Below are 17,015 nucleotides of genomic sequence, written 5' to 3'. Positions count from 1 at the left end.
TATTTTGCTGACTTTTAAAAATGAATACCTTTCCAAAGGTGTATCACATTTTTTATTTACATCAGTACTTACCGAGATAGAGACAAGAAACGAAGTTATTTTTAAAGGGCATTAGGCTATTTATTCTATGTGTATTTTAAATAATTTTTGTGTGTTGTTTGGGCAAGAAACAACTTAGAGTTTATAGAAATTATTATTAACAATGACATGCAGTCTCACAGGCTATCTATTTCGAGAGGACAAGAAGGGCAAAAGATTGGACAGCCTTGGCACAAAAAGATCCGGAACTTGCTGATACAGCAAAGGAACCTTGGATTCTTGAGCATCGAGCGCATCCTTGTAGCTGCTGACCCCAGTGCCCACCAACAGAGTTTGGAAGCCGCAGTTGTAGCCGAAAAGGATATCTGAGTACAGGCTGACGAGGAAACACTTATCTCAATTCAAATTGATTGAACTTTTCAATCTTCTCTTACTTATCTCCGATAACCAAAGTGCGCTCCGGCTGAATTACTCCCTGGCGCATCAGATCAATGCACATGTACGGATTGGGTTTTCCGCAGGTGAAGGGAGTCCTTTGACTGGCGGCCTGAATGGCGGACACCATGACCCCGGATCGGGGAACCAATCTCCCAGGAGCCGCCGGAAAGGCCGTATCGCGGTCTGTGGCCACAAACATTACAGCGGGATCCTTGAGATAGCAACAGGCCTTGGTCAACTTGATCATGTTGAAGTCCTTATCGTTTCCCACCACCACTGCGCCCACATCAGCATCCAAAAGAATACCCTGAACGTGTTCTGGCATCGAGAATCCCTTCGGAGAGGGATGATCCAGGGGCAGGGACTCGATGCCCACCAACTTGAGTTCATCGATGATCCCCTGGCCTCCCACTACGTACGCCTTCCTTTTGAACTTCTTCTCCTTCATGAAGCGAGCCAAAGCCTGACCCGAGGAAAGGACCTCATTCCTGGCCACCAGAAATCCCATTTCCTGCGCCTTTCGACAGATTCCCACCACCGAAGTGGCCGAGTTGTTGGTGCAAATGAAGGCGTCCTTTCCCATCGCTCGAAGAGCGTTGAAGGTCTCTGGTGCTTTGTCAAGGACTTTGTCGTGGTTCCACAGGACTCCATCGCCGTCGAAGATGATCGTGTCGATGGTCTTCAGCCACTGCTGAATGCCGAACTTGTTCAGTCCCAAAACTTGACAGCCGCCCCTCTGGACACTCCGATTTAGCGAGAGATTCATTGTGTTTGAGGACTATCTCTCCGTGTGTAAAAAATTCTGAATCAAATTGATTATTTAAACAAGGCGTTCTATACAAAATAAATTCAGTATCATGAGTGAATGTTATGCCATGGAACCTTGAACTTTTGACCTCCGAATCACAACAGAAATCCTAACCAGCCCGGAACTGGATTAGTTTTCAACGGCTTTGACTGCGCGGCTGTCGGAATCTATTCAAAGTTTTGACCTGGTCTGGGGAACTCGTCGCCTGCATTTCGGCTTTCGGCAACCACTGCCCGGGAAAATGTCATCGGCGACACATTTAATTCAGTAAACTTTGCACATTACTTAAGCGGAGGGAACGGAATTGGATCGTCGAGGACCAAGTTGCGGTTTGGTGGCGTGGCAAACGCCGCGGCCAACTTTTAATTGTGCGCAATGAGTGGAGGCCAAGTCAGGCGGCGACTGCAAGGAGAGTTCCCCGGGGTGTTTGGCTGGTCCCACCCACTTTTCGGTCCGCCCTCCCAGGGGAGCCACTTCTGCTGGGGGCCGAAAATGTACGCCTTTTCACGCAGACACATAAAATAATTGGTTATTCAAAGGGGATAGCATTCATTTTTAACTTTCTTTCCAAAACACTTTTTCACAACGTGTTGTCTTTCACACCCAAACTTTTGTAGCATTTACTCACAGCAATCTTACAGTATTCTTTTGATTTAAAGTTTATTGCTCAATATAAATATTTATAAATTATTTTCGGAGTGCACGCCACCGGCTGTCAGTTGTGTTGTCCCGCTGCGCCAATTAAAATGGCATTCGGCTTTATCGCAGATAAGGCTGTCGCCTCCGAGAAGCGCCTTTCAAGCGGCCCCCAAATCCGACACTTGTCCGGCAAAGCTTAATCCGGAGCCAGAATCCCGGATCCAGCGCACCTCGACATAAATTCATTAAATCTCGCTTCCCTCCGGCATTCTCGCCCCGGGACTCTGAGCATTTAGCGCGCTTCTCGAGCTCTTTGGTCGCTCCGTGTTGAATGGCCTCTGGTCAAAAGTGTGCGGAACCCTCCTCTCTGTTCTCCCCTCTCCGCTCGACTTTAAAAAAGCAACGCAAATTGGCAAACGAGCTGAATTTGTGGCGGAATTTATGGCTGGGCCGCCCGAGGGGTAAATCAAAAGCTAACGAGCGAGTTTTCAGCTCTCCACCCGACCAGCCAACAGCCAAACAGCCAAAGCGATTTTTAAATTTCCGTTCGCAATGAGAACGAGTTTACCAGACACTTACTCGTATGCAAACAAACTTTGCGGGATTAACCAGGATGCAAAAGCAAATACGAAGGCTTTTCGACTTTGACTCTGACCACCAACACTCGAAAGAGTAATTATCAGGGGATCCAGCAAGTAACCTACGTATAATATAATTAAAAAAAAAAGAATTTACATTACTAAATGTCTGAAGCTCTTTTTGAAACAGCAGTCGCCTGTGTGCGCAAATTGGTTTTGCTAAAATGTTTATGCCTTGCTGTTTTACCTGTACCAGAGTTTAGGGTAAGTGGGCTGCACACGCAGCCTACTCAATTTGCTCAAGTGGAAAGCGCTTGGATTTTCCCATTTGCCTAGATCCCAATTTATTCGAGTATCCGTCTTAAATGTACATGGGTAGATGGTAGCTGGTAGATGGGGGCCAACGCAAATGGAATGCATTTTCCGAGCAAAGGGACAAACAAACGGAACGAAAAAGGGAAGCTACATGCGAATTCCAATCGCCAGACATCGAGAGCAAGAGCAACAAATGAAGTTTAAAGAGCAAAGTTTGCCAAACTTTTCCCTACTTTTTCCAAACCAGAAAAAGAAACCCAAAACGAGAGCGAACCGAAACCAAAACCTAAGCCAAAACCAAAACTTTTTTATTAAGTTTACAAGGCCAAGTTAATTTCGCGGACCCTGAGGCTTTGCCTGTTTTTCCCTAATTAATACCTCGAGACGGGAGGCCCAGAAGTACGGAATAAGAACAAATCCACTTGATTTATATGCTAATCAAGCCTGGCCTGCGGGCACAACTAACACTTTGGGCCATCGACAGTTGCTTAAATCGAATTCCAGCAAAAATCCTCTGAGAGCGAAGTGGGGAAACTTTAAAGTGTCCGCTATCGGCGAATAAATCATCCACAGATAGCATCTTCAGCTGGGTCGCAGGGCGCAATTATTTGTCCAGAATGGATGGCTCTTTCCAGGAACTGTTGCCACTTTGCACTGCCTCTGGTGGTAAGCCAGTTGAACTCGAGGAGTCTTCACCCTGGGGACGAAATCATTTGGCAGTAAATAGGTTTGGGAGCTTGAATACACTTCAAATATAAATTAGTGTTCCAAATATTTCTTTACCTATCAAACACAGTAAGTTCTCCTAATTTGTATATTACCTTTAGCATACTTGTATAAACCAGTATACCCTCAAATGCCCTCGAATTCGATCCCAGTATAATCTCTTTTGAGTAGTGACTGATGGACAGGCTTGCGAAACATCAAGCATCGTCTCTAAACTCTCTGTTGCATTTCAACAGCTTAGGAATGCTAAGCAGAATTAAAACGTTTTCTGTTTCACAAATAAGGATTTGGCTCGAAAAAATCTGAAATAAGAGCTCATTCCATCGCCATGGAGACTTCCATAAATGCTGCAGACAATAATTGGCTCGTGCTGCCAGTTAGACGCTCTGACCAGATTGAAAAGCGAGAATGAATGTCAGGATGCTGCAACGCCGTGTTGAAAGCGGAAACACGTGTCTGATTCACGGCAAAAGTACTGCAGATACGGGTACTTCAGCAAGTCCTTCGTCGTCCTGCAACCGTGAAGAAGGACAAGAGGGCTGGACGATCTACTCAGCAACCTGTTAGAAGCTCACATAATGATTTGTGCAAGGAAGGACTATTCTCGTATTCGTAGTTAAATTTATTTCAGTGGTGCTATTTCTGTGCATTTACCATACAGCAATTCTTAACAGACAACGTAATTAAATTTATTTACGGAATATTTATCTTTCTATACCCTTGCAGAGGGCATCATAATTTCAGTAAGAAGTTTGCAACGCACAGAAGGAGACATCTCTGACCCCCTAACAAATAAATCTTCTTGATCAGCATCATCTGAATCAATGTTATTGTGTACGTCTGTCCGTCTGTCTGTGAAAGTCGGATTGAAAATGAATAGAAAATACGTCATAGCTTTAATAATATTTGACCTTTTGCGATGAGTGCAAGAGTATATAAGCTTCGATTCACCGAAGCCAGATTCCCTTAATGTAATGAAATGCAATTGGAAATTTGAATGAAATTGCACTAATTCGTTTGATTAATTAATTCTTGATTCATTAATTTATTGAATAAATATGTTAACTTTTGCCGTGTCGTTTCTGTCCAATTTTCAACCACGTTAAATGCGTTTTAATTGTGTTAACTGCAATTGGCCGCCCAGATACAAAGCCAACTAAATGGCAATCAGTGCACCTTATTCAGCTGCGCAAAATGTAAATGCCAAGCTGGTGGCTTAAAGTGAGGGCCGGCCGTCAGTGGCTTGTCGACCATGGCCCTGGCCCACGCTGCGTATGAGCAATGCCACACATAAAGCCTTGGGGCGCCAGAAAAGGACTTTCGTTGGACGAGGGTTTAGGTCCCAGTTTGCGTGCATTAAACCAAATTACAACACATTATAATTTGTGTCGAAAGTGTCCCCGAAAATTCATTTGTGAGATCCGAGATTTGACAGCCGGCAAACACGAAAACGCTCGAGTATTTATTTTTATGTACTCGTTCTGCAGATAGCAATGAGCCCAAGGCCGGAACCGAAACACTTGGCAGATGAATAAATAAGCTGAGCAAGATTGTGGGTCCGTGTCCATGAAGGACATGCTTCGAGTGTGCAGGACTTTATGTTTGCCCACATCTTAAATTGGTTAGAGTTAGCAAAACTGTATTTAACAAGATTTAAATCATCGATTTAATAAATAAAACATCTCTGTTGAAGTGCAAACGGAAGGCATGGCTGCACAAGCCTGACAAAACTACTTATACAACAATCCAGATTATAGTTGATGCTGTTTTATGTTAGCAGTACTAATTAATTAAACAACTGGCCACGTCATCGTAAACACAATTTACAATTGGTCACGTCATCGTTTTTGCCAATCCAAACAATTCGATGATATCTAGACTAAATTAAGCACTAAGAATACTTTAGGAGAATTTATCCCTGGAAACTTAAAGTCCGACAATTTGGAAGAGCTCCCTTTTGGCCTTTTCCAATTACTGGCAACCATATGTGTGACAACCCATTGGCTTTCCACAAAAACGAAAGGACCAACTCGAGCCTGAAGCCCAGCCATGATGCCTCCTAATTGCTCTTGGTTTTGTGCATCTGTGAATGCCGGATCCTGTGAATGGGGGTTTCTATGGTATGTATGTATGTGGAGGCTTCCGGCCAAGCTAAATATTTTGCCTATCGATTCACGGCTCAGCGCTCAAAATAAATAGTGGCGCATATTTCAGGCGTAATTAAAGTTTCGTTGCCCGCAACACGCGACGTCAATCATTGTAATTTATAACGTAAGCAGAAGCGTAACCAAACTTAAGCCATTATTTCCGCTTTATGAAATGAATGCCGCCGGCTGGGCTTTTGCGTTTTGTTTTTTGCTCTGCGATTTTTCCACCGCTTTTCCACTGTTTACACTTACTTTGGCGTGTGTGTTTGTTTTCGCTTTTGCTCCGTTTTTGTTGCACATTTGCATTTCGTGTCCCGCTGACCGCCAACCCGCCGACCCCTGACCCCGAGCTCGGTATTCCAGCTGCCGCCACAAACTGATGCCCGTTTCATAAATCATTTGGCACACACGCACACAATTGTAACAGGACACGGGAAAAACACTCGCAAAAATACTACATGCCCTGCGGTTTTGTTTTACGATTCTATATCGATACATTAGCTATATCGGTAGAGGACTAAAAAGCTTTTTTAATTTCTTTAAGTGCTTCTCTATATCGACATTTTCACATAACTTCTCCCCATATCCTTAATTTTTCTAGGCGTATTTCGAGTAGAGTTTCTGACCGCCGCACATTGATTTACAAGCGGGCAAAATGCTTCACTTACAGCTCTTAAGCCCAACACATTACACATGCGCTTACATTTCCCAAAAGGGGAATATCCATTTTATATTAATTATGTAACCGACACGCATTGCATCCCATCAATATCCCATAAACCAATGGTGAATCAATGGCAATGAGCCGGTTAAAATCAATTCGCCCAGAAAAGTATGCTACACAAAACGTAATGTTTAAACTTTTAAGTAAAGATCGGGTGTTTTAAATTCATTTCATTCACTTGGTTCATGAAATATGAATATTTATGAGCCTCGTTTCGAGGGCCATTTAACAGCACTTCGAGTAATATTTAAGAAACAGCAATCAATTTGGTTTATGGTTTATGGTTGCTTTAAGAACCTCTTGGTTTTACGTGAGTATCAAGGTCATTTTATACGGCTCTCAAATTGTTTTCAAGAGAACATTGCTAAGATTGCTTCTCAAATGTGGAAAAACTGAGTTCTCTTGTAAAGCCTCGCTTTTTTATAGGAGAAAGCCCATTTCATTTCGTTAATTAAGGTACACCCCCCGTCGACTTTTGCGGAATTCGATGCCAGAATTGTCTGGGAGAACCTACTTCGATAAGTGCTTGCCCCATGGCAACAAAAGCACAAGCGAACCGATGAGGATAAGTCCGGCCCACGAGCCACGCCCCCTCTCGCCCGAGGGCCTCCTAATCAGCTAGAACTGGAGCTGCCTGACCCAATTCTTGGCCCGCTATGACTTAACCGAACCCAGGCAACCTTAGATGACAATTTAATAAAGCAAATTGAGCGGCTTGTGGCGAAAGTTTCCTTAGCCCGGTACTTGGATTAATCCATCCCACATCTACGCATACATCCGCCTTCGCATCAGCCTTTGAGAGTCGTTAATCAATTAGGCCGCCGCTCTTGTGCGATTGCTGTGGCATATAGTACAACTATTTCGTATATACATATAATGTGTGCCACTTAAGCTGTTATGTATTGATTCGATTCATACAAACGGTGCCCCGCCACGCGCAAATATAATTAATGATCAAGTGTCAACAGAACAAAAACTTCAGTCATCTCGAATGCATTATGTAAGGCGGCGTATTGAATTTCATTTAGCACGCGCAGCCAACTCGGAGAACGCGGCCAACTTGGCCCACACGGCGGGTACTTGACCGGATAAAGTTGTCCAGCCAACATTTATTTGCTGCCATTTGTTTCGTTTGTTTTCCCGGCGGGGGATCTTGATGGCAAGCTGCCAAGTCAGAGCAGTTTCCTGTTGTGTGTACTTAAAGTTTCCCAGGATATTGGCCGCTCAAAATAGATACTTCCCATTCATTAATCAAGTCAAGGTCCGAATGAAAATGTCATTAAGTTGTTTGCTGGCAGAAGCGGCTAAGATGATAATGCTATTTGTGGTTGTTTGGGCAAAAAATACAAATATAATATTCTTTTCTGCTCTGATAAAATTAGTGTGTGATTTACTTGTTTTTTGAACCTCTATATGTAATAAATATTTTTATCCCTTTCAGGTTTCCAATCGTGTTTCCACGACTGTGGACTGCGAGGCATTCTGCACTCTATAAATTTATAGCAGTAGTCGACGCCCCTGCAGCTGGAACGCATTATAAATATTTACGAGCCGTCGCTCGGGAGGATTCCTGGGAGAACACCCACATCTTGGCTGGCGAGCCAAAAGACCAGAGTCCTCTCCCGCAGGACACGCTCCATCAGCTGCTTTCCGATCGTTTTTCTCGCCCGAGGGAAAAGCGGAAAGGACGCAGTGCAACTGGGGGCATATTAATAATGTCTTTATGGTGGACACATGGGCGTTGGGAAACTCCTCCGGGGAACAGGCTTACCTACACAATTTACGAGCGCAGTGCATCCATCTGGTAATTAAAAAACAGAAAGCGCTTAAATGCTGATTTATGTGGATGCAGCAATGCAGTACAAAAGTGGACACAAAGGGGTCACTTGGCATCAATTTTCAGTGGGATTTTAGGTGATGTGTGTGTTCTAAACAAGTGTATATCCCTTGGGTTACCCAGAGAATGCTTTCGAGGAGAACCCCCTAATGGACTCCTCCACACACGCACCGCCTATTTGCTTGCCAATCTGTCAACTGTTTTACACTTGACTTCCGATGCGACGTGCCCCTGGAAGCTCGTGTGTATTTAAGGAAGGCTTCGGAGAGAAATCGGAGGGCCACGTGCCTCCTTTGGAATTTCAGTCGATATAGATACTTCAGTTGCAACTTTGGGAAGCGGAGAAACTTCGCTCGCCGATAAACTCCCAATGCACACGACACTCCAACTAATTGAGCCATAAATAACAGGGAGGCTTTATTTCGGGATTCTAGGAGAAGGAGAAAGGGAGGAAAGGAAGGAGGCAGTGGAGCTTAGGGAAGGCCATCCGGCTGTGCCTCGACCACGAAGTTGAAGACCCCGTCCTCCGTCTGCATCGGCGACTGCTGGGTGATGTGGAAGCGCTCCGGCTTCTCGACGGCCTTGAACATCTCGACCACGCGCTGGCGCAGCGGATCCAGCGAGTCGAGAGCCTCCTTGAAGTTTGCACCCAGAGTGGGCGGCATGTGGTCCAGCATGTGGGCGACCAGGTCGGCGAGCACCGCCTCCATGTCGCAGCTGTTCTCGCGGCCCAGCCGCCCGTTGAGGTACAGGATGGTGTGCAGGTTGCAGATCAGCTCCCGCGTGCAGTCCGACTCGATGTGCAGGCTCCGCTCGCCGCAGGCCGTCTTCAGGTCCAGCTCCGCCTGCAGGCGGCACTTCTGGAAGACCTCGCTGGCCGGGCGGCCGCCCCTGGCCTCCTGCTCCGCCTCCTGCCTGAGGTACTCGGCCAGGTGCTCGTGCAGGGTGTGCACCGGCTCCAGGAGCTCCGTGTTCACCCGGTGCAGGGCGATCATGCTGGCCGCGTAGCGCCGCTGCAGCTGCTCCCGCTGCGGGCTCTGCTTGGCCTCCCGGCGACCGCAGTCCCTGCCGCCCTCGAAGTCCTCGTTCATGCCGGCTATCTCGAGGACGGCCTTCTGCTTGGTGGCCAGCAGGCGGCGCACCTGCAGCACCGACTCGAGCAGCTCCTTGTCGTACCGCTGGTTGCCGAACTTCTCCCGCCTTCCGCCATCCGGCTTCCCCGCCGCCTCCACCTTCACCTCCTTGGTGTCCGCCTGGGCGCCGTGCATCATGAGCGAGAGTGGGAGGGCCGTGGTGTCCTGCTCCGGACGGAGCTGCGAGTCCGGGAGGCTCAGCACCGCCGAGCGGCCGCTCTTGACGAAGCGCACCAGGTAGGAGCTGTTCTGCGGGTCGTAGTCCATGACGCTGCCCTCGACGATGCCGCGCAGCGAGTGGCCCGCGTGCTCCTGCAGCAGCCCGGTGACCTTGGCGTCCGCGGCGAGGGGCAGGGGGATCCGCTTGGGCATCTGGTCCATGAAGGGCCCGTCCCGCTCGTCGTTGTAGCGGTACTGCTGCAGCTCGCGCACGATCCGCCGGCTGCGGTAGAGGTCCTGCAGCTCCAGCTCGATGAAGGCCGGCGAGAAGCGGCGCGCCTTGCCCGTGTGGCGCCGCAGCAGCTGCCAGCCGCGGCGCGGCATGTGGCGGGTGCCCAACCGGGAGCAGCAGTCGGCCATGTAGTCGGCCATGGTGTAGGCGCCGGCCAGGATCGGCTTGTCCACGAAGGACTCCACGAACTCGCACCAGATCCAGCGGTGGGAGGAGAGCGCCGTCAGGAAGTTGTACAGCCTAAGAGGGTAAGCAAATTTAATTGTATGCCACAAATAACTATGACTTCCTTAGTCATTATGAATTAGGACTTAACCTTAATGATTTCCTATTTATATTTTGCTTCTATTAAGTTTAATAATAGTTCCGCTTATTGTTTATAAACAAAAATATATTTGTAGATGAAAACCAATCACTCGATTCAAATTCTTTGGCATCTTCTAATATTCTAATTACACGAACCTCTGACCGGTAATCGAGTAATTTCCGGGATCGGAATCCTTCCTCTCCTCCCCTTCACTTTCCTCCTCCGAAAGATCCCCCTCGCTTTCCACAGGGACTTCCTTTCGAGTCCTTCCCCCGTCCACCGCCTCATTTCTGTTCCTCCGCGAATTGCTGAAATCGGGACGCTTCACAAATAACTCATCGTCTCCGCACTCAGTCCCAATTTTCTTGGGTTTCTTTGGCTGACTTTTGCGCATCTCCGTCACTCTGCAAACGACGCAAGTTAGTTTTAAGGTTCCATAAATTTCACTGAATGCACTTGTTCAATCTAATTTAATTTCAAAACAGTATGATTTCTCACGTAGTTGTTGCCAGCAATCCAACATTTGCCAGAAACTCGTATTCTTCGCAGCCTTCAGACTGCTTTGTCGAACTCTTAATCTTTTCTTTATTTTTCGACATTGTTCAACAGTCTACTTAGGTTTTCTTTATCAAATAAACCAAGTTTTCACTCTCTAAAAATGTGTACACAAATATCTACTAAAGTAGTTATGCAATTGACATAAAAATAGAGATGAGTTTAGCAGATTTTTTTAGGGTTGCCATGTTAAGTCTGTGTTGCATTGTAATTCTATAATGACCTCTATATTTTAAACATAAATTCTCAAATAATTTGTAATGGTAAAATCCTCAAGAAAAACATTTCCAAATGGAGCACAATTAAACAAAGTTTACCTAAACAAAATCAATAAAAGGCGCTAAATTGGTTTTCGGCACTAATTAATGTTTTTCTTTATATTAGGTCATAATCACAAACTGAATCGGATTATTTGTTTTTTGTTCTCTTTGTTGGCTATTTCCGTTTGGCAAGGCAAACACTGTTTTCCTTGTTTTATTCATTTGTTTGATTCTTGTTATTGTGACGTTCAGTTGATGCTGTTGATTTTCCGAATGAAATCCGTTGAATTTTTAATTTGGGAAACTTTTGTTTGATTTCGCTTCTGGTGCAAATTGCATGCCACGACAATGCGTGGGCGAAACTCAATTTGGGGAAAATAGTAAACAAGCAAAGTTCGGGAGGACTCGCAGAAGGACCTTGTTCGAGGGTCGTACTGGTCATTGGGGCGCGTAATTAATAAAGTTTGCATACGACTGTTGGCCAAAAACAGCCGCCAACAAATTTCGAATTGCGTAAGTGGCCGTCGTTATTAGCTGCCGGCAATAGGCGTACTTTTAGCCTAATTTCCGTGTCTGTTATGTGGTAGTCCCCTCATTCCGAGAGTGCACTTGCAAAAATACATTTCCTCTTTTTTGTACCAATTAAAAAAAACCATTTATGGAGATGAACAGTGTTGATGTTCAAGCACCGTCTTCACTTTTATTAAATTAGGAAAACAGTATATTGGTTGACTTGGAATTAGATGTATTGTAAGTTCCCGAACATTTTTCCTGATTTTCCGAGTGTGTGGAAACCACAAACACGTGTCGCGGTCGCCTTCTGAGAAAAAGGAAATTGGATATCCAGACTTAAAGGAACTTAAAGGCATTCCCTGCCAACGGGATATCGATCGCCTCTCACCTCACTCGATTTGCAGCTCACACAGAACTCTCGAGAACCACGGACCGAGGGAGGGGATACCAATTTTAATTTGCATTCCTTCCCTGCGACTAAGCAACAGCGGGAGTCCTGATGCAGGACACCTGCAGCTCGGGCTCATTTAATCAGCAGACAGACAGGTGGCAAAGGCCAAATCGAGGTGGCAACAAAGGGGAAAAGGCCAACAACGGGCGCTTAAAATTAAAAATCCACAGCAGACAAATGGTCGGGCACCACATACTCGTTCGCAATCCGGAGCCCGTTTTCCAGTTCCAGGATCTCGCAACAAAACATTGACATTGAACTAATGAAAGCTGCAGGCGACCTGCCACGCCCACCTACCGCCCACCCGGGAGGGTTTAGCCAGCAGAGCGGGAGATGATATGTCGTGCCAACGGGTTACTCATGTGCACGGCCACACATACTCGTATTCTCATGCGGCTGTGTGGCAAATGTTGGCTTTTGGTCTGGCTCACTCTCTGCCCGCGGGACAATTTTGCACTCTGCCAAAAAAACTGGCTCCTGTTCCGGCTTAAATGTTTAACAACTGACAACTGGCTCAAAAAACAGAGGGAACCTAAAAAGGGTGCATAGAGTTCTGCTTAAACAGAAGCCACAAGGGCTTTAAAAACATTTTCAAAAAACAATGGTTAATATTTTACCCTTTCTACTCGAAGCCCGCAAAGGAGGTTCTCAGTGCAAGATAGTTTCAAGTGCTTGTCGAAGTTAAATTCTCGTGCTGACAGCTTTAGTCTCTTCCTCATCGAGAAGGCCACAATCTTATACTTCGGCTTTTACTGTGCATTTACAGTTTATGACAGTTTGAGGACATTAAAATTGAGGCAGTTTGTATCGCCGGCTTCCAAGATAAGGGGACAAGGATTCTATACATGGGACGGAGCTGGCTTATCGCCAGGCGCCACTTTCATGGCCAGAGCAGATTAATTGATTCGAGAGTTGGTCTTTAAAGCGGGGTTTTACAGCGGACATAACAAAGCCACTTGGGAAAGTGGGGGAGGTCGGGGAAGTCATTGACTTTCCCTGCAAGTCACGTATCAGCCAAAAAAGCAGACTTGCAGAGGGGAACAAAGCTCCTTTGTATAGAGAACGCTCCATATAGTCACACATTTGTCGCATTAATTGAAAGCGCGAAAGTGACGGGCGAAAAGTTTTTGCGGCATGGACAAATTTCGGTTTTACTTTCCGCTTTTATTAGAACTCATTTGACAAGCCGGGTGCTTTCGACCGTTATCATAAGGCCACAAAAAAGGGTCCGAATCGGCCCTTGAAAATGCCAATAATAATTATAAATATATGCGACTGCTACCCACATCAAAGCGAAACGGCATTTGAACCTAAGGGAAATGTGGGACAAACCGCAATAAAAAACCTAAAAATTGGTCAGATAAAAACAAAAATGAATACCATTGACGTGTAAAATATCACCTTGAGGCTTCGCCATCCAAACAAACAATTTGTGTGGCTTTAACTTTTAGATTGTGCGTCTCGGCTTTTGCAGAACAAGTTGCGCAATTTAATGCTGGGGCTCACTTAAATTTTCCCCTTTAAGAACACGAGTTTCTTCTGTTTGTCGAGTTAACTTTAAGATAATCTCCTTTGGTGACGCAGTCAGAGATCTCGTTCTCTTTCGCTTTTGAAACGACAATGATTTCGTGCACCGAATATCCTCGGGTTTTCAATTTCAATTACTATCGCTTCTATTTCAATTCATGTTCAATTTTTCCAGTTATTTTACAGCCATTGTCTGTGGCAAGGCGCCTTTGACTCCGACTCGTCCTGCTGCCCATCCTCCTGCTGCTGACATTGGCTTTTATCGCAGTTTTCTCTGCTTCGCCGGCCCGTAAAATGCTCATGTGATTGCATTGTCTCCGGAGTGCACGAAGAACAATTTTTCGCAAGTCATTTGTTCCAAATTCAAGTGCCGTATCAAGTTTTCTCTGAAAGAAAATGGTAAATATTATAAAGAAAGCCAACTTGTATTGCGAGTAATTTGGAGTCATTTTCAGGACTTTCAACGATCAGAAAACCCAGCTAATAGTCATTTAAGGACCGTTTCTTTCCGTGCAGCATCGAAATGGCTGATTCAATTGGTAGATTTATTTGGTGGATCCATCGAGACAACGCGGCGGATGGACAATGCAGCAAATCCCCTTATCAAATTGTCATCGTCATTAAATCGCAATTAGCCAACACCACAGCAAAGGCAGCAACAACAGTCTGTCGAGGATTTGGGGCGCCTCAATTGCTGACGACAGCAACTGGAAAAACAGAGAACTTTTAAGCGGAAACACGCGCCCGGCCAGTTGAACTTTGCCGTCCTGCGATGTCCTCAGAATTTCTGGGACATCCTGGGACGTCCTGTATTTTTTGTTTGCCTCCCCGAGTCAACTGGAATTGACTTAAGCGCTTCTGCCGCCAACAGTCCCTGTCCACTTTCATTAGCCAAAAGGGGCGGAGCTCAGGACTCAGAACTCAGAACTTCAGGACCAAGTCATTGACACCCCCATTGTCTTACTTTCTATTTCAGTCTTAGCCTTCTGCCCGCCGCTCCTTGCTTAGAGTAAATCAGCTTAGCTGATTCCGCCCGATTTTGGCCTGTCAACGAGATACCCATCCAAATGACGGATGGCGGCGTCGTGTTCTGACCGACTTTATTTTTGGGCTAACAAGTGCAGATGCGGTCAGCAAATTAGAGCCTGATTAAGTTGTCATGGGAACATGTATTCCAATTAAAAAAATTTTAAGAGTGACTCATTTTTTTCGCTTGAAACAATCTCTTATATTCCGCTTTAAAATGTCGATTAACCTCTGGCGAAATCTGTTATCTTGACCGCATCTGTAGATGGCCAGCGGGCACTGGATTTATGTCACGGAAGTTAAAAAGGACTAAGGCGGCGTCCAAAATGGATTTCACTTCCCATTTGCATACTCGAGAGGCTCTCATATCGCCGGGTTTCTGGTTGTTAAGTGAGGGCTATTCTTGGCAGGAGTCTACTGCCAGCAGCTCGAGATCTTAAAGTCGGTTTTCCTCTGCTTAAGTCTGGCGGGAAATGCACAGCAGCAGTAAGGCATTTGCCATGTTTTTCCATCCGACATGAAAAGCGCAACAATCGCCTCCACACACAGGAATTTATATACAGTATATCGTACTGTGTATCGAGGGACTGGAGTTGTTGGCCAAGGGGAGGGAATTGTGGATTTTTGTGGGGCTTCCTTGCCGAGCATTTCCGTTGAATTATAAACATTTATTTCGCATCGCACTGCTCGGCTACTGTGGCAGTTGGCCCGAAAGCCCGGCGCTTGCCAATCCGATTCCGGAATGCGGTCACATAGAGATGGAAACGTGACGGACGGGATATTTGCCAATCTTTTGGATGTCCGCGCCATTTCTGGCTCTCCGACTTCGCAACGGAGCCAATTAAACAAAGTGCCTATGCAGCTAAAAACAGGGAGAAGCACACAGAAGAATCATGCCGCATGAGTTGCTATGTTTTTAATTGAAGTTTTCACTTTTACAAACCACGCATGACCAGCAGTTGCCTCGGAAAAACTTTTATTTATTTAGGATAACTAAACCAAACCCACTGTGAACCTTCGATTCATTATATTTACTGTGCACTTATGTTCACTAAATATAGTAGTAAGCTTTAAGAACGTTATTCCCATTCAAGTTACTTTAGTTGCTTTTATACTAAGCAAAACTAATCAAGTTATTCTTTTCAACATAGAGATTCTTAACAATACGCTTCGCCCCACTAAACCCGGTTTGCATTATGTTCGCCAACTTTTGTGCAGTCTCCACGATTTTGATCGTCCTGCGCATTTTCCTCTCGACTTTTCAACTATTTGCGTATATGAAGTGTTTACCGCAACTGGCAGCACACGCAAAAGGATAAGTAGAACTTTTCACGCAAAGAACGTGACCATTTTCATGTCTACGGGTTCTGTAGTTTCGCTTTTCTTGTCGGTGACTTAGCGCTTAAGTTGGTATTATTCCAAGCTGGGGACAACAAAAAATTGTTTTGGAACTACCGAACATCCGAACACTGTTATGTTTCAGGGCAAGAACAACAAACACTCGGCAAAAACTCAATCAATCATACGGGAATTTTTGCTTTTCAATATTTTCATGCTTCATCCATCCTCATGTTTTAATAACACAACTGTTTCCCCCACTGTAGTTATACTATTTGAACTTTTCGATTGCCAAATTGTTTTTTTCTGTGCACCCACACAGCTGCGGACAGCGTCATCGTCTGCGTTGCCTTGTATTGCATTTTTGTTGTATTTCGGAGTCCTCGCAGCTGCACTTTGTAAATGTCAGGCAAAGGGACTTCTGTGCGTGGGCAAAGGACGGGATATCGAGCCAAAAAGGTTATGCGGCGCCACATGACATTTGGCAACGCATGCGAACGGGTCCTGCGGCGTCCCAAAGATTTCTCCTATTTGAATACCCATAAATTATGAGCGGCAGACGAGCTGATAAAAAGCGGAGCTACATGCGGAGGCTTCTTCGGCTTACTTAATCGATTACTTTGCATTAACCTACAAGATTCTGTACTTCATCGAACAATGCAACGATGCTCTTTAAGCTTAACCAAATCAAGGCCAATATCCCATTTTCCGCTTTACAGGCCTCTTTGAGACTTAACACCTCTCGTAACACGATTCATCGAATTCCCCTCAAACACATAACTCTGCATTTACTGTCGCACCCACATTGGCCGCTCTGCCCTTTAAATTTGAACCCTAGGCCTCCGAATCGATTCCTTGTTGCTCTTTATGGGTGACAATTTATCAGGCAGACCCGAAAAAGGGAAACCCTCGGAACTATAAAAACACAAATCGATTGTGTGGAATGCAAAAATAATTTGCAAATCAAAGATTGATGCAGAAGAGCAGGCGGCAGAGGAAAAACAAATTCCAACCGAACATTGCGTATCCGCAGCGTTGTCGTCGCCGTAGTCGAGAGTTGATGACATGACCAACAAATCGTAAATTCGATAAAAGGAAATTAGAAGGAAAGGCATGCCAGGACAAAAAGGGAAACTCGGGGAAGGGAAAGGCGTGCGCGGGATTTTCCATTTGTTTGTCTTCAAGGCAAATTTAATTCAGCTA

The 17,015-nt window shown here is 45.4% G+C and overlaps 2 protein-coding genes across 2 annotated transcripts; both read right to left on the bottom strand.

The window, feature by feature from the left end:
* Positions 1–98: 98 nt before the first annotated feature.
* Positions 99–1,301, bottom strand: LOC108099022 (glycerol-3-phosphate phosphatase). Its single transcript, XM_017202258.2, has 2 exons — positions 474–1,301; positions 99–415 (listed from the first exon to the last, which is right to left on the bottom strand). Exons 1-2 carry the CDS (start codon positions 1,241–1,243, stop codon positions 223–225), a joined length of 963 nt encoding a protein of 320 aa, XP_017057747.1. The 5' UTR covers positions 1,244–1,301; the 3' UTR covers positions 99–222.
* A 7,339-nt stretch (positions 1,302–8,640) lies between these two features.
* Positions 8,641–10,774, bottom strand: LOC108099019 (protein lin-9 homolog). Its single transcript, XM_017202255.2, has 3 exons — positions 10,641–10,774; positions 10,298–10,546; positions 8,641–10,075 (listed from the first exon to the last, which is right to left on the bottom strand). The coding sequence occupies exons 1-3, from the start codon at positions 10,739–10,741 to the stop codon at positions 8,725–8,727; spliced, it is 1,701 nt and encodes a 566-aa protein (XP_017057744.1). The 5' UTR covers positions 10,742–10,774; the 3' UTR covers positions 8,641–8,724.
* Positions 10,775–17,015: the final 6,241 nt, after the last annotated feature.

The sequence above is a fragment of the Drosophila ficusphila genome, unplaced genomic scaffold, assembly GCF_018152265.1.
Source record: "Drosophila ficusphila isolate 14025-0441.05 unplaced genomic scaffold, ASM1815226v1 contig_286, whole genome shotgun sequence".
NCBI classification, from domain to species: domain Eukaryota; kingdom Metazoa; phylum Arthropoda; class Insecta; order Diptera; family Drosophilidae; genus Drosophila; species Drosophila ficusphila.
This window is presented reverse-complemented; position numbering and strand designations above follow the sequence as displayed.